The sequence below is a fragment of the Danio aesculapii genome, chromosome 4, assembly GCF_903798145.1.
Source record: "Danio aesculapii chromosome 4, fDanAes4.1, whole genome shotgun sequence".
Taxonomy (NCBI): Eukaryota; Metazoa; Chordata; class Actinopteri; order Cypriniformes; family Danionidae; genus Danio; species Danio aesculapii.
In genome coordinates, this window is record NC_079438.1 from 35,126,695 (window position 1) to 35,153,397 (window position 26,703).

The 26,703-nt window shown below is 33.7% G+C and overlaps 1 protein-coding gene across 3 annotated transcripts in view; it reads left to right on the plus strand.

The window, feature by feature from the left end:
- usp6nl (USP6 N-terminal like) overlaps window positions 1-26,703 on the plus strand; it is a 104,195-nt gene that overhangs the window by 52,324 nt on the left and 25,168 nt on the right. For all 3 annotated transcript variants that reach the window (XM_056455540.1, XM_056455538.1, XM_056455539.1), the window contains 4 exons: window positions 4,988-5,061; window positions 11,239-11,321; window positions 19,377-19,413; window positions 21,110-21,190. In XM_056455540.1, coding sequence (XP_056311515.1) covers window positions 4,988-5,061; window positions 11,239-11,321; window positions 19,377-19,413; window positions 21,110-21,190 — 275 coding nt within the window. The remainder of the gene's footprint in view (window positions 1-4,987; window positions 5,062-11,238; window positions 11,322-19,376; window positions 19,414-21,109; window positions 21,191-26,703) is intronic.

The window sequence follows — 26,703 nt, forward strand, 5'->3', positions numbered from 1 at the left end:
TCATTTTTTTTTTTCAGTTGAGATTACGTCAAACATCGAATAAAAATGCACATTTCAAAGCACTTCATGGGACCTTTAAAGGTGCAGTATGTAAGTTTGATACCCAGTGGTTGAACTAGGTATTGCAAGCGCAGGTTGCCAGATTGACGTGGACAGGGCATCAACAGGAGCGAGCCTGACTATCGAGCATAAAGGCTGATTTTAAGGCTGATTTAAGTTGTGGTCTAAATAAAAGCAACGACATGTGATAGAAGGAATATTTTCCATATTAAAAGGAGTTTTTGTCCAACCAACACCTGAAATTGATATTTTAAAAACAGCTTCTATTTCTTGCAGCTGAACAACAGAAAACTATGGCAATGATCACCATTTTACTAGACATTTATTGCATAAAATGTTCTTGAAAGTAAAATTAACCATTTGAAATTAAACTTTAGAACTGTGACTCGCAGACCAACAAATATTAGTGATTCAGCATGTACATTTAATAATGTTAAATTAAAGTTTAATATGTGTTAATTACATTATAAACCTTACCATTTTGTTGGAGTGCAGTGAGTGCACTGTTCTGTGCTTTTGAATGGCTGTATTTAAATTTCTGTCGTGTTTCGTGTGGTGCAAACAGCCAAATTGCTAATCGCTGCAAATCTCGTCAAGTTGTGTGTTGTTAGGACACAGGGTTACAATGTAACCTGCTCACCTAATGTTTACCTTCGTGATATTTATATTATTTGCTAATTAATAACCACCTCATGTGGAACTTTGAATATATGTGTCATTTCGGAGGCTGGTACTGTCCACCAGAGGTCGTATATCGGTCACCGATGCATACTTTGAGAGCCTTCATGACTGAATGAATAAAATAAGCTGTTTTCCACCAAGGCAACCCAGGGAGCTAAAATATAATTGGCTAAACTGCCATTGGGCTGGTTAAAATAACCAAAACAGAGACGGCGTTCCGGCATGGAAAATTTTCAAAGCAGAATATCTGACTTCAGCATTGTTTTTTAGATAAACAAGAATGTTCACTTGGCATGTTTTTTTTTAATATCTGCAAACATTTTATGGTATTTGTATGCTTTAGAAGACTCAAAAACTTACATACAGCACCTTTAAGAAGCTTAATAACCAATTAAGTCTTCAAGCACTGTTCTGAACACCCCTGCAAATACAATGTGAATATTTTTAAAGCACTCTAAAAGATTAAATACTAGTTATATGAATACCTACTAGTATTCAGAGTATTTTGAAGTTCCCATGATATCAATATTGCACATGTACACTATCACAAAATATTGAATTATTGAATTTAGGTATATGCCTAGCACACACTTTATCAATAAAGTATATAATCACACACTTGTGCTCAGAATACGAACATGACGCATTAAATAAAGTGTGTAGATTTAAGAAAAATCTTTATTGTTATTATTATTATTATTATTATTATTATTATTATTATTATTATTATTATTATTATTATTATTAAATTTGCCAGCAGAAAGATGCTTCTAAGAAGGTGATATTGGCTCTGCTCACTTTGAGTTCTTTATAAACTTACAGATGACATCATGGACATCATCCACAGATTTATCCAGCCTATGGTGTAAAAAGAGCCTTTCTTCTGTCTTTTGTATTTCTGTATTTTCTGTTTCTATGTCATAATTTCATCTGTCAGGTTCTTTCTTCTCTTCTCACGGTGTCTTTTTGTCTTTCTTGTCTCTTCTTATCTTCACTTGTTAATTGTCACCACATCTCAAGCCACTCCATGTCCTCTAATATTAAACTCAGTGGCTTCTCATGTTCTCATTTTGTCTCATTGCATCTCTTCTACACCATGTGCTTTACTTATCCACTTCACTTGCATCTGTAACACACACACACACACATTCACGCACAAGCAAACACTATCCTTCCATAAAAATTCCATTGGCTTTAAAAGCCTATTCATTCAGCTTGGAGAATCTGGCTGGCTTTGACCCAAGGGCTGAAAGCTGGTGGAAGCCTGTGTAAGTAAGTGTTGCCTGCGAAATACACTCCGAGCGGGAGCCAAGCCAAACAGGAAGTGGCAGCGCTAACCTAATTCCTGGAGAGGAAGCGATTGGCCGCTCCACGTCAATAGCTGTAATTTCATTGGCCGGCTACATGTGAAAAATAGATGTGTTTGTGCACTAGCGACAGCACAGAAAAGCCAAAGCTACATCAGTATCCCCTCAACAGAGCTGTTCAGGGGGGAATGTTTCCATTTGATTGTGCTGCTATGCATTTTATAGACAGCATCAAAGTCCAGGCTGGGATCCGGTAGGGATTGCCCTCAGACAGATGCTTTTCTTTTATCTCGCTCTGGCTCTGCTACAGGAAAATGTCCAAGATTTGATAAAGTTAAGCCTTCTCAACAGCGTCTGTCAATTTTCACTGAAAACCTCATCTCTCAGATTGTAAAAATATAGAAAACTGCTTTGTGCATTGGCAAAAAATTAAATAAATACGATTTTTGACCGGCAACGCAGTGGCACAGTAGGTAGTACTGTTGCCTCACAGCAAGTAGGTCACTGGTTCGAGCCTCGGCTGGGTCAGTTGGCGTTTCTGTGTGGAGTTTGCATGTTCTCCCTATGCTCGCGTGGGTTTTCTCCGGGTGCTCCGGTTTCTCCCACAGTCCAAAGACATGTGGTACAGGTGAATTGATTGGGCTAAATTGTCCGTAGTGTATGAGTGTGTATGAATATTTCCCAGAAATGGGTTGGAGCTGGAAGGGCATCCGCTGCGTAAAACTTGACCAAAAAATGAGATAAATTGGCGGTTCATTCCGCTGTGGGGACCCCGGAATAATAAAGGGACTAAGCCGAAAAGAAAATGAATGATTAAAAGAAAATTTTTTACCATTTTATTCTTAAATAGACTATAGTCATATCGTGTAAACAGACATTTTTTCGAAAAAAATTAATGAAAATTTAGTTAATTAGTAGTAATTATTACTAGTGTGCAGTAGAATGTTTTTCTAAATATTTTTATAAGTAGTGCTAATAATATAGTTATTATTAATACAGCTTTGAGGATTAATCACAGTTTTTACATATATAAAACAGAAGTAAAAAGAGCAATGCTAACAAAAATATTTGCATACAGTGCAAAATTGGTCAAATGTAATTGCTAAATTATATAAGTTGATTTTTATATAGCATGATTGGGAAATTAGACAAGCTTTTTTGATTGCTGAAAAAAGATCTGTGCAATTAATCAAAATTGAATCGCAATCGCGATTTAAGACATTGCAATTAGCTACAGCCCTTAAAATAAAATAAAATAAGGTCCAAAAAAAATGACAACACAAGAAATTGAATTTGTATAAAACTAAAATATATTTAATGGAACACGGCAGTTTGATTTTGAGAGTTTATGTGCAGTGTGTATTTTTTGGAGACAAAAACACACACATTAAAAAATAACTTTTGCTGCTTCTTCAATCTACCTATTTAACATGACTTAAACCAACACCATTCTTACATTTTTTTAAGGGACAACTGAATTGTTTTATGCCCAAACCACCTAAATTTGTAAAAACATTTAAGTTAACTTAATCAAATTGTGTTGGGAAAACATGAAGGAATTTTGTGGAGCCCAGTGTTTTTTACAGTGTATTAACAACATTTATTTTCATATGTACATGTGAGATATTAAAGAGATTGTGCAAAATGAAAATTCATTGTTTTATTAAGAGTTCACATTCACAATCTTACATGACATGCATATTCTATATAGTTTGTTAAAATAAGTTAATAAATAAAATGCTAATAAAAAATTTTTTTTAAAAAAAAGGTCCCACTTCTGAGATGTTAACAGTTAAGGGGTTAAACAATTTTTGAGACTTAGCAATTTTGAGAACCAGTTATTTTCATGGTATGGCCAAACAAAATTAGCTTTTGTGTTAAGCAGAAAGAAAAGATAAACCAGGGTTGAAACAACCTGAGAGTGAATAAATGATGACATTGTTTAATTTTTGAGTGAACTGTCCTTTTAGCAAGCTTTTTTTTTGTCATTCTTTCCCTCCAAGGCTTTTTTTATCATTGTAGTCATGTGACTAATGTTCTGAACTACATTTGAACTGCATTTCATCAAATCCCAAAATATAGTATAGTAATTGTATCCCAAAATAGCCACCAGGTTTACGAAGTCATGACAAGAGTTAGAGTGATGTTTGATCTGAACAGATTATTAATGATACTACCATTATGTTGTTATTTCGGTGTGTTTGTGACTGAAATCAAGAGATATCTGTGCCAAACGCTCTTTAACAAATGTGGAGTTGCGTATTTTTAGCTTTATCTTCTTATCTGATTTTATTACTTTACCTCCCTCGCAAACCAAAAAGACATGTAATCTGACCTTCAAAATTAATGAACATCATCCCATGAATTATTTCACTTCCATTTATTTTCACAGGAAGTGTTTTAAATTCCTATTGTCCTCCCTTTTCTTCACGTCTTCGCATTTTGGCTGGTTTTCTAAAGCGGACTCCATATTTGTTTATCAAGAATGCGTTCAGTGTATGTTTTTTTTACAACTCTGCCTCCAATTTCGCACATTTTTACAATAACTAAAGGAAGCATCCACATTATTTGCTGTACATCATGTAGACATGCACTTTATAGAGACCATATTGATTCCAGATCTTTCCTATAAAAGCAGCCTCAGAATGTTTGCTTTAGCCGTGAATGACGCAGTTTGCCCTTGAGAGCCACAGACTGGCTCAGACCTATTTGAACAGCCACTTGTTGCTATGCTCGAGCTGATAGAATAGAGAAAATGTGTGTGTGTGTGTGTGTGTGTGTGTGTGCGTGTGCGTGTGCGCGTGTGTGTGTGTGTGTGTGTGTGGGGACAAAAGTCCACCGTTCCTGTGTATTAATTTCTGAAAGCCACACTTATTAGAGCAGATTCGCATAGTGGATGGTGAAAATTGCAGCTAATTGGTGTCTGTTTCTCTTTCCAGCGTCTGATTCCGAGCAAGATGCTGCAGTGAAGTTGGAACAGGAGCGAGCTGAGATACTCGCCAAATATGACAAGGTGAGAGAAGATAGCTGCCATTCATTTATCAGCCAAATACCCTTCCAAAACAATTGGATCTAATACATTCTCCCATCCCATCAGATTTGTCATAATTTACAAGCCGCAAATGTCACAATTGATGTTCTTGTTTTCATCTCAATTATTCTCTATTCTAATCAGAGCAGGGTATTTTTTTTTTCTCAAATCTGCTGCCAAATCAATATGTTTAAAACAGGACCAGTGCCTAAACCAGGGGTTCTTAAAATCTCGATTCGATAATACATGAATGATTTTCTGGTAATAAATATGAAGTTGGCTTTGACTTTGCCATCTTGATAAGAGTATTGTGCGTTGGCGTTTAAAAGGTCTCGTTATTTTCCGCCATAAAGTCTCTCATGTGTGTCCGGTTTGTAAATTGATAGGCTAAATTGAGTGTAATCTGAGCTCTCATTAGGGGACTGTAATTCCGTAACGTGTGTGTTAATTGGATTGTGATAAGCTCTCCTACACTGGGATTGTACTCTTGACTCAGAGAGCACAACACGCATGCTGTACTACATTTTGATTGTTATTTTCTTCTTCTTTTTTACTAAGATTTTTTTTCAGCTGTTTGTCTTTTTTCTTTGTTGATGAAGACTAACTTGGTTGTTGTTTATTATTTATTTTATTTGAATGTTTTTTGTTTGTTCTGAAGGCTAGTCTTTTGTTTTCTGTTTTGAAAACTAATTTTGGCTGTTTGTTGTTAAAGGTTTTGTTAGTTTATTTGTTAGTTCACTTTTATTTTGACTTTTTTGTTTTCTGTTTTTCTTTTTGTCTGAAGACTTACTTGACTTTTAATTTATGATAGTTTGTTTTGAAAACTAATTGTGTTTGTTTTTTAAGGGTATTGTTTGTTTGTTTGTTTGTTGAATGTTTAGTTTTGTTTGAACTTTTTGGTTTTCTGCTTATCTTTTTTGTCTGAAGACTTACTTGACTTTGATTTATGACAGTTTGTTTTGAAAACTAATTTGGCTATTTGTTTTTAAGGGTTTTGTTTGTTTAATGTTTAGTTTTATTTAGAATTTTTTGTTCTCTGTTTGTTTTATTTTTTTCCTCTGAAGACTTACTGTACTGTTTTGTGTTAGTTTGTTTTAAAAAACAGTTTTTTTGTTGTTTTTTGTTCTGAAGACTCAAGATATAGTTCACCCAAATCTTTTCTCACCATTTTCTCACCCTCATGTGGTTTCAAACGTTTTGAATTATTTATTTTTTTCTTTTGAACACAGAAGAAGATATTTTGAAGAATTTTAGATAGCAGCTATTGACATCCATAGTAGGCAAGAAAAAGGAAAATATAAAAAATCAATGGAAGTCATTTGTTACCAGTTTCCAATATTTAAAAAAAAGAATTTTTAGTTTTATTTTGTTTGTTTGTTCAAGGCTTTTGCTTGGTTAATTTTATTTAAATGATTATTTATTTTGCTGGTTTACTTTTTTTTTCCTTTTTGTTCCTGTTATTTCATTCACATGTAACATTGGAATTACTTCAGAATATTCAATTTTGTCCTAAAAGCCATATGATAACTTCATTTGACAAACAGACTGATGTTCATCTGACCCCCTAGTTTTTCAAGATTTTGTGATCACTGAATCCAATTCAAAATCAACAAAAAGTCAAGTTTGTCTGCAATCTTGCAAAATTCTAAATTTAAACTCAAAATAATTGCAAAAAATTTAAAAAATCTCATAAAACATCAAATTCTAAACCATGAAATCAAATAATATTTTTTTTCAGATTGCAATTAAGTGTTTTCTGTTACTTATAGACATTGTATACGCAGCGCACGTGATGTATTTGGGTGTCTCTCGAAAAATGAGGTCTCACCTGCCCTCTCACAATCCTAACATTACATGAAAGTGGGGAAGAATTGTTTTGCAGCCTATGCAGCAAGCAGACGTCAAGAAGTCAATGCAAAGATGCAATTAGATTGTAGACCATTTAGTGAAATTACAAGAGTTTTCCTTGAGAAATAACAAAATGGTAGGGTGGCAGGAGAGGGGTCTGAAATACGGGAGACTCCCGGAAAAAACAGGAGTGTTGGCAGATATGGATTAGACATCTTGTGGGCCAAATCGAGTGAATGACACACGGCGCAAATAGGGCATTTTGTGCGTTTCATGCTATGACACTAACCATGATTTGTGTCATGAAGAATGCAAATCTAACATAGTAGGCTTCCTTATATGGTAAAAATAAGACATATACAGTTCAAGTCAGAATTATTAGCCCCCTTTGTTTCTTTTTTCAAATATTTACCAAATGATGTTTAACAGAGCAAGGAAATTTTCACAGTGTGTCTGATAATATTTTTTCTTTTGGAGAAAGTCTTTTTTTTGTTTGTTTTGTTTCGGCCAAAATAAAAGCACCATTTTAAGGTCAAAATGATTAGCCCCTTTAAGCTATATATTTTTTTCTCGATAGTCTACAGAACAAATAATCGTTATACCAATAACTTGCCTAATTACCCTAACCTGCCTAGTTAACCTAATTAACCTAGTTAAACCTTTAAATGTCACTTTAAGCTGTGTAGATGTGTCTTGAAAAATATCTAGTAAAATATTATTTACTGTCATAATGGCAAAGATAAAATAAATCAGTTATTAGAGATGAGTTATTAAAACTATTATGTTTAGAAATGTGATGAAAGAAAATCTTGTTAAACAGAAATTGGGTAAAAAAACAAACAAACAGTGGGGCAAATAATACAGCGGGCTAATAATTCAATAATTCAAATTCACACAGACTTCAACTGTGTGTATGTATGTATGTATATATATATATATATATATATATATATATATATATATATATATATATATATATATATATATATATATATACACACACAGGGCTTTACATTAACACCCGGCAAGTGTGGGTAGATTTCAAAATCTAAATCAAGTCATTTTAGCATGCCAAAGTCATATTTATGTGTATAAAATATATTTTCCCAACAATAAAATTGTGGCTAGTGAAAATGGCAAGTGGCTAGTAATGTTGAAAAACTACTAGCCACAGTGGCTGGTGATCAAAAAAGTTAATGTCAAGCCCTGTATATATATATATATATATATATATATATATATATATATATATATATATATATATATATATATATATATATATATATATATATATATATATATATTCTGAAAACATTATATTTTGCACTTATTCTCTTTTATCTTTTTAGATGTTAGTCTGAATCGAATCGAATCGTTAGGTTTGTAATGCGTACCGTACCGAATGTTTCAATACGAATACGCGTATCATTACACCCTTAATATAAATACCATATATGTCATATTTATGTGTATAAAATATATTTTCCCAACAATAAAATTGTGGCTAGTGAAAATGGCAAGTGGCTAGTAATGTTGAAAAACTACTAGCCACAGTGGCTGGTGATCAAAAAAGTTAATGTCAAGCCCTGTGTATATATATATATATATATATATATATATATATATATATATATATATATATATATATATATTCTGAAAACATTATATTTTGCACTTATTCTCTTTTATCTTTTTAGATGTTAGTCTGAATCGAATCGAATCGTTAGGTTTGTAATGCGTACCGTACCGAATGTTTCAATACGAATACGCGTATCATTACACCCTTAATATAAATACCATATATGTTTACCATATTATTATAATTATATTTTTTATCATTTATATATATATATTTTGTTGCAAAATTTTCCACAAATTTCTGGGAATTACCAACACATAATCATTTCATAGTCATTTTTATTATCAAAAAAGTTATTGGCTGAAAAACTTCCAGATTTATTTAATTCATTCATTCATTCATTCATTAATTCAAATGAATGTTTCAATGATTTGCTATGGTATTCAACAAGCTTTTTAATGTTTTTATTTATGTGCTGACACAACAGTTATTATTTTATGTGCTGACACAACAGTTACACTACAATCTCAAAACATTCCTCTTTGAGATAATGTTTATAAATAAACCCTCTTTAAAGCAAAATCCATCAAAACAGCACATCTACAACTCCTGCCACTGCAGTCTCAGGTGTTTCATTGTATTACCACATAAGGAAGTGAAAGAAGGGAAGTGTGAATATGCCCAAGTACTGATGCCATTTAATGCTCCCTCATTGTTTAAATGTCAGATGTTACTCAAATATCATAAAACACAAATGCAAACATGCTATTGCCTGCAATATTGTTTTTGCAAAGTCAATACTGGGGGAGTAAATGGCTGAGGAGAGTCATGAGAGAAAGCAGAGGAGGAGAGAAGTGTCCTTGGTGTTTGTCACAAGCCGAAATATTGTCCACAACCATGCGTGTCACGGTGACATGCTATCAGATTATCATATCCCACAGTAGATTTATGCCAGTGACACACGAGAAGCAGAGACACTGATAAATGACTGTGCGTGCCCTTGGTATGGCTTTTCTCATATTTTGTGTCTGAGTTTCAATTTTCTTTATACTTTTTTTAAATCACTCCTGTCAATACATTTTTCTTATTTTCATTCTCCAGGCTTCTCAATTCTATTAACTCTGGAGCCGCCAGAATCTGTTAACTGCTACAATGGCCCCAGTGGTTATTCTGACCGTTCATATTAGACTAGGGCTGCACAATTTATCATAAAGTTATTGTTATTGCAATAATAGTATATGCAATATTCACATCGCAAACATGTGTGATAAATGACATTTATTTTATGCATTGGTTGTAAAGTTTTACCAAATGGGGCCTTACTATCTTTATCCCCGCCTCCCCAGTAGTTGCTGTGCTGCTATTGGCTGGAGCAGCCGAAAGGTGAACCCAGAGCTGAAAATAAATGCTAACATCTGAGGTTTTCACTCATTCATACACTAAAAATATAATGAAAGAAATTCTAGACAACATTTTTTGTGGTGCTTTGACTTATTCAAATAGTTAATCAGGCTTCAATGAAATTTGATAAGTTATACAAAGTTTAACTTGATGTTTTTACTCTGTTTGATTAATTAGATGAGTGCATTGTGGTGACTAGAAAAGTTCATTTGATTCAACTAAATAATTTGAGGCAGCAAGAGTTGTTTACAGCACAGGTGTCAAATCCAGTTCCTGGAGGGCCACAGCTCTGCACAGTTCAGTTCCAACCCTGCTTCAACACACTTACCTGTAGGTTTTAAAGAAAACTGAGGGACTCAATTAGTCTGATCAGGTGTGTTTAATTAGGGTTGGAACTAAACTGTGCAGCGCTGCGGCCTTCCAGGAACTGGATTTGACACCTGTGGTTTACAGTGTAGGTAGTGTTTTAGAGTGCACTCACACTAGGCTATCCGAACTGTGCCTGGGTGCATTTGACCCCCATTTCGTGGTTCGTTTGACAAGTGTGAGTGCTTCGAATTGCGCCCAGGCGTGGTTTAGTCAGAGGTATACCACCCTACTCATATTTCTCTCTTCATATAGCTGTATATGTGGATATTACACAACCATAATACACTGTGATATAGCCTGGTTCGTTAGCCCTTTGGATCGTTTGGCTTTCTTACGACCATCGAGCTCAAGATCATCTGAATAAGGTGGTCTCGGCTCGATTGAAATGAACTCTGGAGCAGGTCAGAGTTCATTTCAATCGAGCCGAGACCACCTCATTTAGATTATCTTGGACCGATTGATTTGGCGTGGATCCAAGCTCGATTGCAGGATTAACATATGCCAAACGAACCATGCTAACTGGGCAAATGAGACAGGTTTATAGTGAATCCTTGTATATCAAAGTGGAAAACGGGTTACGAAACTAACTTTATATGTTGTCTCTACTCTGTTCAGCTCTGAATAAGGTTAACATTAGAAAAACTGTTAGAACACGGCCCAGTGTTTCTAATAAACACTGTTTATACTAAAGGGTTTTTTTTTTTCAACCTGACGCGCCTTCTCTCTCTATAGTTTGTATAGTTTATTTTTGTGGAGTACTGAAGCTGTCCACATTCAGCCCACCCCTCATTACCTGCCTTAAATATGTATGAACAACAAATTCACAGATCATTGGAGCCAAACACTTTTGAGCCTTCAGCAACTACACACACACACACACACACACACACACACACACACACACACTCACACACACGCACACACTAAAATGATCCCTCAGCTGATGTTATTTGTGTTTTCAGGGTAAAGAAAAAGCGGAGGTGGAGCCGTGGGAGGAGGCCAATTTTGAACTGTATAAAGCAGTGGATCGTTTTGGATTCCTACAGTAAGAAACTTGCATTTTTTATTTATTAATTTTATTTTACACATTAGACACAGGTATAGGGAAGAACTCAGAGTCTTGTCTTGGTGTTGGTCTGTTCCATTTCCCTCTCCTGTTTTCTGGTCCTCTTGGCAGGGAGGTTTGTGGTTTACCAAGGCCCCTTAAACAGCAGTGCACTATGTGATATTTATAGGGTGCCACATGTGTCTGGCAGATCAGGGCTCTGTAATTGTAGGGGAAGAGAAATGGCAGGCAGGAGAGAGAAAATGCTGAAAAAGATGAAGCAATGAGTTACAAACTGGAAAAGTACTACAAAGTGGAAGCAAATCAGAGACAGAGCTGATTTAGCAACACAGACATTTTTTGCTTTGCGCTTGGAAGGTGTGTGTGTGTGTGTGTGCGTGCGTGCGTGCGTGCGTGCGTGCGTGCGGGAGAGAGAGCAAGTTTGGCTTTTTATTCTTTAATTTATTTTTGTTCTTTTTTGTGTCTTTGTCAATCAAGTTCTTTTTTTAGTATTTTATTTTTTTAATTTTGTTTAGTTTGCTTTAGCTTTGGTTTTGGTAAATATTTTTGTTTTGTTTGTGTGTTTTATTTTGTTCTGTTTTTTGTTTTGTTTTGTTATGTGTTTTTGTGTTTTGTTTGTGTATTTTGTTTTGTTTTGTTCTGTTGTTTGTTTTGTTTTGTTATGCATTTTGTTTTGTTTTGTTCTGTTGTTTGTTTTGTTTTGTTATGCGTTTTGTTTTGTTTTTTGTTTTGTTTTTTGTTGTTTTGTTCTGTGTTCTGTTTTTTGTCTTGTGTTTTGTTTTTTTATATGTTTTATTATGTTTTGTTTTGTTTTGACAGCAAAATTTTCCCTAGTCTTTTGACAAAATTGTTATTTAGTTTGCCATATTTTAGTCATCAGAATCATTATTTGGTCTAGTTTTGAGTTGATTAAAATTCACAGAATTTTAGTCTAGTTTGAGTCAATTAAAATTGACATATTAGCTATAAGAATATTAGATATTAGTCATACAATCAATCTACTCTGTCCAAAACTACATTCTTTTAGACACATTGGTTATCAACGGTGGCCAGAGTACAGCATGATTGATTAGGGACTTACAGCAGGGAAAATAAGTATTAAATATGTCATGTTGTTTCTGGGAATAATATTTCTAAAGGAGCTGTTGACATGGAACCAGATTTTGGTAAAAACCCAAACAATACAAACAAAAATACAACAAAACAAAAAAAATTGAAAAAAATGTGTAACAAAAATGAAATGACACAAGGAGAAAGAACTGAAACTTATTTAATACTTTATATAAAAGCCTTTTTTTGTGATGGCAGCTTAAAGACACCTCTCAAATGGGTAATGAAGTGACATGTATTGCTCAGATGTAATTTCTTTGAAAAAATTCAACAGTGTAAAAATCTTGATGGTTCTGTCGGTCTCGTCCATCAAATCTGATCTTTATTTTTGTATTTTCTGTTGGATTCAAGTCAGGTGATTAGCTGGGCCATTCCACAGCTTGGTTTTCTTTCTCTGAAACCATTTGAGTTTCCTTAGCTTGTGTTTTGTGTTTTTGGATCATTGTCTTGCTGAAATGTTCACTCTGGTTGTATCTTCATCATCCTGCTAATATAGATGTTGGACTGAAGCAGGTAATATTAATTTACACTGACGAAGGGCAGAGGGTTGCTGAAGAACTACTGAGAAATTTCAGCTGCTGTCTGGGCTTTTGCTGCCTTTATACACCTCCCTTTCTTCTTGTGTTCAATACTGTTTCCCTGCATCATTTCATTTAGTGACATGTTCAATACTTTTTTCCTGCTGTAATTGCACACAAAAAAATCTTTTAACTTCATATTATTTGACTTTTGTCACTTATTATTTACAAATTGTATGTTGTAATGACATTCATGTTTGAAAATATCGACACACACATGAAGACAAAGATTCACATAAGTAAATGGCTAAATAAACTGAGGATTGAAGTAAACAAAAAAAAAGTCTGCATGTCTTACGGGAGAGTTCTCTGCTCTGCAGCATTTTATAACTGTGACTCATTTCATAACTCTAGGGCCCATTGTCTGACTAAATTAATTTAATTGTAGGGATGTCTTTTCACACTAGGCTACTTGAGGAGCCAGAGAAAAGCACCTAAGGAGCTGGGTTCGACTTGACTGTTGAACAGCCCTATGGCTTAAAACAAATCAAAACTTGACAGCAAACTGTGCCAGACACATGACTGAAAACTATGAATGGGCACCCTCTGATGCACTCATCTAATAAATGAACAGCGCATTGCACTTTATTATAACAAAAAATGTATCTTGGTTACTTTTGATCTTTTTTACTGTTTTAGTCTCTTTTTTGTCAACAGTGTTAGCTGCTGTTAGAGTTACTTTTAGAATCTAAAAAAGGTTGTCAACAAAGTTTTTTGCTAACAAAATCATCAATTTATTTTCTTGGATGGTGCTTTGATTTTCACTTTTTTGTTTATAAATTTTGTATCTTATTAAGTCAAGTCAAGGCAAGTTGGCTTTATTGTCATTTCAACAATATACAGTGCAGTAAACAGTGAAACGAAGCAATGTTCCTCCAGGACCAAGGTGCTACATCAAACAACATAAATTGACAACATGACACAGGACTGTGCACTACTATAAAAATTTAGAAGAATGAAATAAAATAAGATACAATAAACTAAAATAAAAAATAAGAGTAAGAGTGTAGTTTGTGCAACATTTAGTGCAAATAAGCCAAGACAGGACAAGAAACAGTAACGCCGACCAGTACACTACGCATGTTTGCAAATATTGTATCAAATATAAATACTGTACATGTAAACATTTGCCATTAAGGTAGTCATTTAGTATTGATCTATATTTATTTTATCTTAAAAGTGTATGATTGGTTTGCTTTGTCCTTTTTTTCTTTCGCTTTGTGTTACAAACTTTTACTTACATACTTTTTTCACCATGTTGTTTCATTTTTAATAAATATTTTTTTATTATCTGTATTTGAATCTTTTTTTGTTGTTTTGTTTTTTCTTTAGTTCCATATTTGTTTGTTTTTTTGTTCCTTTTGTTATGTTTTTATGCTTTTATTGCTTTGTTCTTTGCTTGGGGTTTTATGTTTTTCTTTGCTCGATTTATTTTATTTATTTTTTTTGCTTTTAATTTGTTCGTGTTTTGTTTTTGTGTTTTGCTTTATTTTATTATTGTGTTTTTATTATTTATTATTGTTTAAATAAATAATAATGATAATAATTAATATTATTTTAAGTATCTTAATATGGTATTTTAACTTAAAATACCATATTAACCAACGGGTCAGTAATTACACTGTACACTGATCAATCAGAGGTCACCACAGTGGAATGAAAAGGCAACTATTCCAGGGTATGTTTTACACAGCGGATGCCCTTTCAGCTGCAGCTCAGTACTGGGAAATAGAGTTTAGATTCTCTGCCAGAGCACGCCGGGTCGGGCCAATATTTTCTGCCACTATCTTCGGGCTGGGCCGTGATCAAGCATTTGTGTTTTTTAGTCATTACTTAATTAGCCTAATTGGGTGGAAAGCTATGCCATAATTTGACATATTATATGAATATTTTAGCAAAGTTGGCCCAAGCAAGACGTGTGGTTGCACAATTTGCAACACGTATCATGCGCAGAAACACTGTATTTCCTGTAACAGCATCTCCACCACTGGCACACATTCACCAGCGCATGCGCAGCGCGTATGTAGAGCAGAAACAGTGCATAAAATTAATTGGATCTTATTGATGCATTCATTGGGTAAAATTGCTACTTTTTACTTCATTCAATGTGCACTGTCCCTTTAACTGAGCGCGAGCAGCGGCAAAAATAGACCCAGTGCTGAATTCCAGCCCAAAAAAATATGCGCTGCTCACACTTCTCGTGCGTGCAGGTGATAGCAAAAAAACAGGATTTTCTACAATTAACAGACACATGAAGCAGGCTTTCCATGGCAGAAAGGATGATAGTCAGCCTTCAATGTCTTTTTTTGTTATGATCCAGGTATTAAAATTAGTTGGGTTTAAATCGGGCTCGGGTTTTATTTTTTGGGCCTAATCTAAGGTCTACTCGGAAACACACATACACTCTCGCATTCACACACACTCATACCTTATGGTCAATTTAGTTAATCTAATTCACATATAGCGCATGTCTTTGGACTGTGGGGGAACTAGAGCACCAAGAGGAAACCCATGCAAACAAGGGGAGAACATGCACTCTAAATAAAGGCATGACCCAGCTTGAACTCGAACCAGGACTCAAACCAGCGATCTTCTTGCTGTTAGGGGACAGTGCTAACCACTGAGCCACCATGCCGCTTGTAAACTTACATTAAACTTAATCATGAACTTATTCTTTAACTTAACAAATTTGCAGCAGATTAATAATTTATTTCCCCCACAATGCAGCTTTAGAAAGGAAGCTACCAGTGTTGACAAAAAGGAAGCTCACTAGGGTTTGGAACACAGCCACGATGTCATGTCACGACTTCCCCAGGTTACCTCATGAATATCCCAGATCAGATCCAAAATGTCTGCCATGAAAACAGTCATTTCCTGTTTGTGTAGCTGACTAAGATCTCACACTTTGAGCAGTTTCATGGGTTCAGGTCACAGAGCTGTCATTTCCAATAGTTATGTTTATTTATCCAGCCATGCACTTCCTGTGGAACAAACTCATTCCTTTTTCAGTACCACACATGCGAGGAACCGCAATATGACGTCAGTAGCAGAAAGCAGAGTTTGATTTATTGGTTATGGTTTTGCTCCCTCTCTGGCCATCAAGTTATATGAAGAGCGAGCAGACTTTAGTAGCTGTTTGAGACGTACTGTAAATAGGAGAAATAAATCTCTGACTGTACTGTGTAATCTGACTACTTTATTATTACTTTATTATTGTTGTTATTTGTAATGTTGGAATATTAATCAATTCCATGCGTGTTCCAGAAAAAGGTCAGGAGAGGTTTTTCTTTAGTGTCAAAAATCATAACAATTTATTGGATACAAATGAATAATTCTATTCACAGAATTCTGTTATCCTCAATGCAATGCAAAAGTTACATTAAGGAGGTGCGCAACAACTTTCTTTTCCTGACTTCGACATATATAGGCAGCTGATATTAACAGGTGGAGTTTAGTGAAATTCGTCATTTGTCAATCATTGTCCAGTCCTCCATTGGCCTCACCTCAGACATAAGTCCTCTTTTTCTATGAATTCTCTGCACAACAATAAAAGCATAAAACTTGCTGTGCTCTGTGTTCAGTTTTAACACCTTTCCTCAGACAGGAAGTTTCTGCAGAGCTGAATTAAATTTTGGACCAGCATTTATTTACTTCTGCAAAAGTGCTAATTACTATGCACAGCATCTCACACACAACAGTAGAAGTTCAGTTAATATATGGCCATTAAATGACCAATACCAATAATTGTTTGATGAAAATAAAAAGAGACAAAAATAATTAAAAAATATATTTTCCCAACAGTAACTTCTTTTTTTTTAGTTAGCATTTTTGTCCCTTTAGTTATATGTGATTAGTGCTTAAAATTGTTATTTACAGGGTTCGAACAGGTACGGGAAACCCTTGAAAACGCTTCAGTTTTAATCTAAAATTTTCAAGGTGTGCAAAATGCTTTGTTTTTTTGTATAACATGCTTCAAACTGCTTGAAAATATATTTGTGTTGCTTACGTAATTATTGATTTTACTAAATATTTAAACTGATTTTTGCAAAAAATGAAAACAAAGTTCATGGAAATAGCATGTCACGAGTGAATAACGCATGAAATGAGCAATAGCACACGTGTAGCAGTGCGATATGGCTGTATATCTGCTCTGGTGGAAGGTGTGCATTGGCCCGAGGCCGCACGCCGAGTGTCCTAGTGCCCCCACCAGTGCTGATATACAGCAATATTGCACTGCTACGAGTGTGATATTGTATTTATACAACAGTTCGACGGTTGTATAAATCGTGTATATGAAAAAAAGAAAGTCAACACGGATAGTCTCAAAAATCCTTTTGTATGAGAAACTACTTTCTTCCACCATTCATTCACATCTGCAGCTGACGTCAGAACAGCAGAAACCGTTGCTACTTCAACATCACTTTAGGTAGTATTTGAATGATTCTCTAACGTAATGTCTAAAGTGATGACAAAACAGGTAATTTTTGCTCACATTTTACGATTATAAGGCTGAATGGCATGAAATGCCATAAATCTAGAGATTTTCCAGTATTTCTCTGTTGCAATCAGGATTTCATAATAATTAACCCCAAAATACCAGAGCAAAGCAAACACTACCAGTTTCTGTGGTGTAAATACAGCACTCCAAAACACAAAAGGGAGGGATCGACTTAGAATGTCACTTACCTGATTGTTACGGTCCCTAATTTAAATACGACTCGTGAACCAAAGACATAAATAAACAAAGGCCAAAGTGCTCTAGCTAAATTATTTATTAACATAACATAACCAGCAAAGCAATCCAAAATGACAAGAGATGGGGAGCCCAACAACATAATAACAACAAAACAAACCTAAAGCGGGTTGGAGCTTCCCACTCCAAACAAATATCAAAATAAAAGCATAAAGGAGAACACAACAATAAAGCCATCAAAAACTGTGGTGGCGTGGAGGAATGAAGGATCGCGAGAAGTCCGCTTCCGTCTGTTTTTAAGGCCTGACGCCACCAAATCAACCAATAGAAAACTGAAAAGGGAAAAAGACAAACAAGATCAATTGGAAGTAATAATTAAGGGCAGGAGTGAACGCCACACGCAACACTGATTTATAATGATTTGATCTGCTGTAGTTTGAAACTTGTGTTGAGAAAATGCTGTTTTTCTCCCCTAAGGACTTATTATGCAGTCCCTGTCGCCATCTTGTGGCGGAATATCAACTGTCACTTTCTTTGGTCTGCTCAGACAGTCTGATAGTGGCCTATGCACTGAATTCTGCACTGCTCAGAAATTATACATATTTAAAAATAGGCACCATCCTTATAAATACACTGCATAGTTGCAATCTAAACAACTACATTTTCGCCTAAAAAAAGCCTCAAAAGTACAGTATGTTGTCAAACAGCTGCAACATTGGTCAAACTGTGGAGTGTCCTCAGCTTGTCGCTGTATGTGGGCGGAGTAATACACGAGGGCGAAGAGGTGTTACGAGTGCTGTTATTTGCAGAATATCACATGGTTATCAGCCAATCAGATTCAAGAACTAGACAGAACTGTTGTATAAATTAAAATATAGATACATTTAAGATGGAATTTGACACAATTAGGATGTGAGTAAATCATATTTAAGAGAGTGACTTATAGTAATTCATTGTTGGGCTTGGACCGAACACGTCATCACAGTTTTTCCTTTTAGTATTCCATAGTATAGTGGTGTGGAGTATAATTATAACAAATAACATTTGATTATATTGTGATGAAGTGTGAAAATATGTAATTATGTGTTTGTAGGGATGTAACGATTCACCTGACTCTCGATTCGATACAATTCATGATACTAATCTCACGATTCACGATTTAGTCACGATTTTTTAACAAAATTATTTGAAACAAATTAAAGGTGAAGAGCCCTTTAATTTTTTTTTAATAATAATGTTATTTTTATATAATAATAATAATACAAATTAAAGAAGACTCAATAATATAAATAACTAAAACAGTAACTGTGCTGGAATTTTAAATTTAAAAAAGAAATATCAGCATATCTATGTTTTCTGGCGAAAGCTGAGGTCTTTGCACATTTACAGTTGGCTGTAAACGGCATTTTTCTGTTCAAAAAATGTATCTCAATTCTTTCAACATTTCTACCGGTTTGAATCGTCACATATTTGAAGCGATTTTCAACCGACTCATGGTAAATCGTTACATCTCTATGTGTTTGGAAAAAAAAGTTTGAAAATGAACCTGGAAAATGCTTAAATTTAACTTTGGAGTAAAAAGAGTAAACCTTGTATTTACATGTTATTCCAATTACATGTGTGTATAATCTGATGTGTTTTGTCTTTTTACAGTGAGGGTGAGCTTGTGTATGACATAGTGGAGGAAAAGGTGAGTCAAGTGCTGTGTGTGTGACGATCCCACCAAAAATAATCAACTTATAGTTCGACTAATAATGGCTAGGCTTTTAAGCAACAAAAAAATGTAACAAATTAATCAGTCAACCAAATGTTCAATTACAGTGGCTGGGATTTTTTCAGATTTTTTTTAGATTAATTCAAATTAGCATTTTAAGACAATATATATTTTTCTTAAATTGAGGAATCGTGAGTAATTTTAAAATTTTAATTTTAAAAATTTTTAATAAATTGTTATTGCACCAATAGCAGTAGCAATAATTAAAAAGCTAATGTCCTTAAAAAGATGATTTTTGGTTAACTTACTAATAAAGAAATGTTCAGTCATGTTGTCAGAATTAAAAAAAAGTGTAGTTACACAAAAAGAAATCGAAATTGTGAAGTAGTCAAACTTTAGGTAAAAATATCGAGATTTTTATTTTTTGTTGTATCGCACAGACCTATATGACTGTAAACTGTTTGACGTTCAACCTTTGTAATTAATTCATAATAAAATAAATAAATAAAACTTAATTCAGCAGGTTATGTGAAGATAAAGCACCATTTGAATGTACATGTGATTACTTGTGTCATGTATATTAGATTACACGTGAATCAAGTTTGTTTGTAATATTCGATATCCAAACACCCAATACCTTTTTATTTTATTATATTTTTAATAAATTTTTGATTATATATTATGTTATATTTTGTGTGCAACCACATAATCATAATATAAATAAGTACATATGCATGTCATTGTATTAGAAAAAATATATGAAAGCAAATGTTATAGACTTTTTATAGATTTCTTTCTGTTTCTGATATTTTGTTTGATTTTTATTAGATTTTTTTTTTTTTTTGCTTGATTTGTTTCACTTTTGTTTTGTTTTATTTTTGTATTTTTTCATGTTTTATAACTGTCCATTTGTGTTTGTTTGCTTTTCTTGTTGTTCCTTTTGATTTGTTTGCTTTGTGCTTGAAGTTTGGGCTTTTGTTTCACTTTTAGTGCTTTTGTTTTGTTGTTGATTTATTTTTATTATTGTTGCTGTATAATTTATTTATTTATTTATTTATTTATTTATTTATTTATTTATTTATTTATTTATTTATTTATCTGTTGTCTTTGTGACCTTTACTTTTTTGTTCCTTGTGATTTCCCCACACATATATTTAAATTACACACAATTTAAATTTGTTGTAATTTTCCATATCCATGTCCCAATAGATTTTTTTACTATTTATTTCCTCATGTGCAACTGCAAAATACATAATATCAAAATTCATACAACTATTATTGGATTAGAAAACAAAATATAAAAGTAAGCGCTATTCATTTTAACCACAGCTACCAAAAATCCTCTTGTTATCAGTTTGCTTAAAAGTAAATGCAAAAATTCATATTTAAATTTAGTTTTATTTATCACACATTCATCATGGCAAAAAGCACTTAAAGTGTCAGGTTATGAAGTGATAATGAGCTGTAAATGAGAAAACATTGCTTTCTCCAATGCCATTACTCAAAGAAAAAATCTCTGAAACGTCTTTTAGGATTTGAATGAGGTTGTTAATCACTTTCTAAATCTCATTGGAATCCATTTTCATTAAACTTCACTTAGATTAAACATTAGGGTGATGTTTGTGCTTTTTTATACTGGATTGTGACATGTGTTTGCATTTTGTCTTCACAGCAAAAGCAGCTGGAAGTGGAGAGAACGACAAAATGGCTGAAAATGTTGAAGAGCTGGGAGAAATACAAGAACAGCGACAAGGTACTTGTCCTTCATAAACACGTGGTAACTCTCTGAAGGATTTGGAGAAACTCTTTAATATTGTGTGTGTGAATGGCTGAAGTTCCCTTCGGCTGTCTTTGTCCTGCGAAACAGGCGTCATTGAACTGGTCCCCTAAGAAAACCACTGTCCTGCTTCAGCTGTTCTAAATCTGTCCACCCCTGTCTCTGTGTTTGAACATCTTCAGGCAGCTGTTAGTTCGTTCAGTCATGTTTCTGTCCACTAACTGTGTGTGAAATGAGAAATGTTCATGGTGAATAAGGTGTAGCATGAGAGTGGTGCAGTTTATTGCTTTGTGTAGAACTAATTATCATGAATTATTACGAATACAATTAGTTTGTTTACATGGTGTCTGCACCAAGGTGGCGTTTGCACTAGTGTGTTTTCTTTTTAAAATGGCATTTTAGAATAAAAACGCTCCTCGTCCAGACTGAAAAACAATGTTTCAGAAAAACAATCTCCAGCCAAATGATACAGCCTAAAATGTATGATACGTAAACATTCGCTTTCACTGGGCATTTGCATAATTTGGAAGTTATTTAAATTATTTTTTAAATTACCCGTTAATTGTATTTCATTAAAGTCTAATCTACCCACACAGTAATGTAAAAACATTAAATTGTATTTTATTAATGTCTTCCACTACCCCAACCCTCACAGTAAGTAAAACTAGTTATTGTACAGAATATTATTTATTTATTTATTGTTAAGTTGTATTTTATTAATTCACATTATTTAATAAATTACCTATTAAATTGTATATTATTAACATCTTCCCCTACCTTAAGCCTCACAGTAATGTAAAAACAATAATTATACGAAATATTATTCATAATATTTATTAAATTACCCATTAAATTGTTTTTATTGACATCTTCCCCCACCTTAACCCTCTCAGTAATGTAAACACAGTAATTATACAGAGTATTATTTACATTATATAATTACCCATTAAATTGTATATTGTTAACATCTTCCCCCACCTAAACCTCACAGTGATGTAAAAACAATAATTATACGGAATATTATTCATAATATTTATTAAATTACCCATTAAATTGTAAATTATTAACATCTTCCCCCACCTTAAATCTCACAGTAATGTAAAAACAATAATTATACAGAATATTATTCAAATTATTTATTAAATTAACAATTAAATTGTAAATTATTAACATCTTCCCCTACCTTAAATCTCACAGTAATGTAAAAACAATAATTATACGGAATATTATTCATATTTATTAAATTACCCATTAAATTGTAAATTATTAACATCTCCCCCACCTTAAATCTCACAGTAATGTAAAAACAATAATTATGCATATTATTATTCATATTATTTATTAAATTACCCATTAAATAGTTTTTATTGACATCTTCCCCTACCTTAACCCTCTCAGTAATGTAAAAACAGTAATTATACAGATTATTATTCACACTATTTATTACATTACCCAATAAATAATATTTGATTAATGTCTTCCCCTACCCCAACCCTCACAGTAATGTAAAACAGTATTTATACAGAGTATTGTTATTATTTATTAAATTACCCATTAAATTGTGTTTTATTAATGTCTTACACTACCCCAATCCTCACAGTAATGTAAAACAGTCATTATAGAGTATTCTTCATATTATTTATAAAAATACCCATTAAATTGTATTTTATTAAAACATACCCCCACCCCAACCCTAATGTAAAAACAGTAATTTTACAGAGTATTATTCATGAAATTTTCCATTAAATTGGGTTTTATTACCATCTACCCCTACCCTAACCCTCACGGTATTGTAAAAACAGTAACTATACAGAGTATTATTCATTTTATTCATGAAACTTTCAATTAAATTGTATTTTAATAGCATCTACCCCTACCCCAACCTTTAAAGTAATGTAAAACCAGTAATTATACAGGATATTATTTATTAAATTACCTGTTAAATTGTATTTCATTAACACCTTTCTCCACCCCAACCCTACACCCAACTCTCACAGTAATGTAAAAAAAATATTAGTTGTTGTACAGTGTCACAAAAATTATGCTATATTGATGTGAGTAATGTGCAGCTGTATGTCTTCTAGACTTTACCTTGTACTGCTTGTGTAATTAATGGTCACATGATCAGGGCTTGACAAATCAGGGAATGATAGGCAATAGCACAGAAGTTCAATCAAATGGTGATTGTGGAGAGCCACGCCTTTTTTTCAAAAGTCTGTATTTTAGCCTGTCTATACTGAAACAAAACACCAGCATTTCCAAATGAACACATTGTCTTTAGTGTTATCAAAAGCTCAGTTTTGGGGATTGTAGATGCTGGAGATCCCTGACCTAACCAAAGCAAATCTTAAACAGTTTAAAATAAAACTGCATTAGTGTAAACACCACTTAATGTTTTTGGCCAAGAATGAGAAACTTTTTATGCATTTTGTCTGTTTGTTTAAATGACTTGTCTGTTTGTCTGTTTGATAAAATTGCGTCAATTAAAATAAAAAAGGAATTATGATGCACAGTTCACAGCATTACATTTAGATTTATACCCAATCACACGTTTATGAATGCAGTAGCCTATCAGGTGAATCACTGCTAAAACATGTTCAGACTCAAACTGAATTGAACAATTGAACATCATCATGTTTTCTAGAAAAAAAAAAAAAAACAGTGTTCGTTGGTGTTTGAGATACAATTAATCTTGTTTGGAGGGTGTTTCGTTAATGTCTGGAAATTAGTGAAAACATGTATCTAAGCCACACAGTGTTCATGAGACAGCTCACACAACATGTCCAGACTTAAAAAAATAATAATAAAATGTTCTCTTATTCTGGACGTTAAGCTGTGAACATTTGAATGTCTAATTTAATACTTTCCGCATGAACATCCTCAAAGTTCATTTACTGACAGCACAGACATTTGAATCTGAATCAGAAATGCTTAGCAACACCAGATTTTGCATGAAGGCAAGAGTGGAATAATTCTGTAGTGATTTGGTCAATTTTCTCATGCTCAGACGTGGAGGGTCAGTACTCGTTCTGTTCTTCTTCTTCTGTCTAATAAAGAATAAGGTGCATTCAGGATTGCTGTTCACTCAGGAAACAAAATGAAGAATCCCAGATAATTCTGTCCAGTTTCACGTCCTTTCTGATCTTCAGCCATCAAGCTCACATATTAAAAGAAAAAGCTGCTATATTTATTTGTTAAATCAAATCAAGTTAATTTAGTTATTTAAAATTTAAATTAAAAAAAAAATATATAACTTAAATTTAGCTAAAACCTGATTAAAATTAGTTAATCATAATTTTGTTAATTTCTTTAATGCAAAACCTTTTTTTTTTAATTATGGTAAGTTGCTATTGTTTGTAACCGATGGATTCATTCAGAATTTTTAAATTGGGAAAAAAATCTAAAAATGTTTTAAACACCGTTTTTTTGCATTTAAAAGGTGTTTTTTGTTTAACGATCACACACTCAACAAATTATTTTTGCTGCTTGTTCAAACTACTTGTTTGAAATTGGCTGTTTTTTGGGGGGACGACCTAATTGTTTTATGTTCAATCTACTTAAATTTGTTAAAACAATTACATTAAATGAATCGATTTGTTTTGGGACAACATGAAGGAATTGTGTGGAACCCAGCATTTTTTACTGTGTATTGTAGGTAGTTATTTGTACAATTCCCATTTACACTACCTGACAAAGATATTATCGCCTATCCAAGTTTTAGGAAAAGCATATAATAACTTGACTTCTAGTTGATAATTTGGTATCAGAAGTGGCTTATATGAAAGGCAAAGGCCCCTAGATTACATTTATTTTACCTAAATAAAATATGATCATGCCTTGATTTTTAATTATTTAATTAGGACAGTAAGGTCTGACTTTGCTTCTTGTCTTGTCACCTAACAGAAATAATGTACAGTATAGAATATAAAGTCATGCTACAGTGGAAAAAGAATTAAAATTGTGTATGACTCCCAAGAGCCTGGAGGACTGCATCCATACATCTCTGAAATGACTCAAATCACTTATTAATAAAGTCATCTGGAATGGCAAAGAAAGTGTTCTTGCAGGACTCTCAGAGTTCATCAAGATACTTTGGATTCATATTCAATGCTTCCTCCTCCATTTTACTCCAGACATGCTCAATAATGTTCATGTCTGGTGACTCGGCTGGCCAATCCTGGAGCACCTTGACCTTCTTTGCTTTCAGGAACTTTGATGTGGAGGTTAAAGTATGAGAAGGAGTGTTAGCCTGCTGAAGAACTGAACCTCTCCTGTTGTTTGTAATGTAATGGGCAGCACAAATGTCTTGATACCTCAGGCTGTTGATGATGCCATCCACTCTGCAGATCTCTTGTATGCCCCCATACTGAATGTAACCCCAAAACTATGATTTTTCCTTCACCAAACTTGACTGATTTCTGTGAGAATCTTGGCTTTATGTGGGTTCCAATAGGTCTTCTGCAGGATTTGTGATGATTGGGATGCAGTTCAACAGATGATTCATCGGAAAAATCTGCCAATTTTCCAAATGATCAACTAGAAGTCAAGTTATTATTTTTTGCTCTTACAACTGGGATCGATGACAAGACAGAGCTCGTAATTAACCTTTATTCTTGGTAGCACCGGTGCTCCTAACATCAAAATTTAGGGGCAACAGACAAAGTTTAGTCACACCCACCAAAAATTATGAGCACCGTTACTACACGTTTTATATTAACAGATTATATATTTAATTCTATATTATATTATATATTAACACTTGAGGTGAATAAGATGAACTGAATTTACAATGACTGTGCTGTTCTCATGGGTGGTGTCTGATATTGCACAGATGATATTGACATATATCAATCAATCGTAACGATTAAATGAAGGATTAAATAATGTTAGAACATCTCGTGCTTAATATGTAGATTCAGTGGCAAACACGGTTACCTGAAAATTCCGTCCCACCAGCAGTGAATGCTTTAGTCATTTTCACAGCGGACTTTAACCCACTGGAAGTCTTTTATCCTTTCTTCTAAAAGTGTAAATGCTGGATTGACATTTATTACATGATCACTAATCGGATATGCCATTATTTGTAACTTTAGGTGGTTTCTAAAAATAAATGTGTCAGTGTTGTTTTCATTCTCTCTGTAGCTCCCTGTCATTGGAACTAAGTGATTGACAGCTGATATCAACCAATCCATTCGCGTTCTGTTCTTAGGAAGAAGATAGAGGAATAGGAATAAGAAGAGCATGAAGGCGGGGCAGGCAGGGGCAAGCGGGGCAGACATGTCAACTGTTAAAAACCATTCCTGAGCGCTGCGTTTGCTGTTTTTAGGTGCAAAGATGCTTAATGCGTGAATGTCTCCTAATTTGGCGCATGTTGTGAACATTTTGCTGTGAAAACTGGTCGGACGATATCAATTTTATGCACTTGCACAAATGCTCCCATATATTTTGAGGTCGCATAGATAAAATTTCGGACGCATATGCGACCAAAA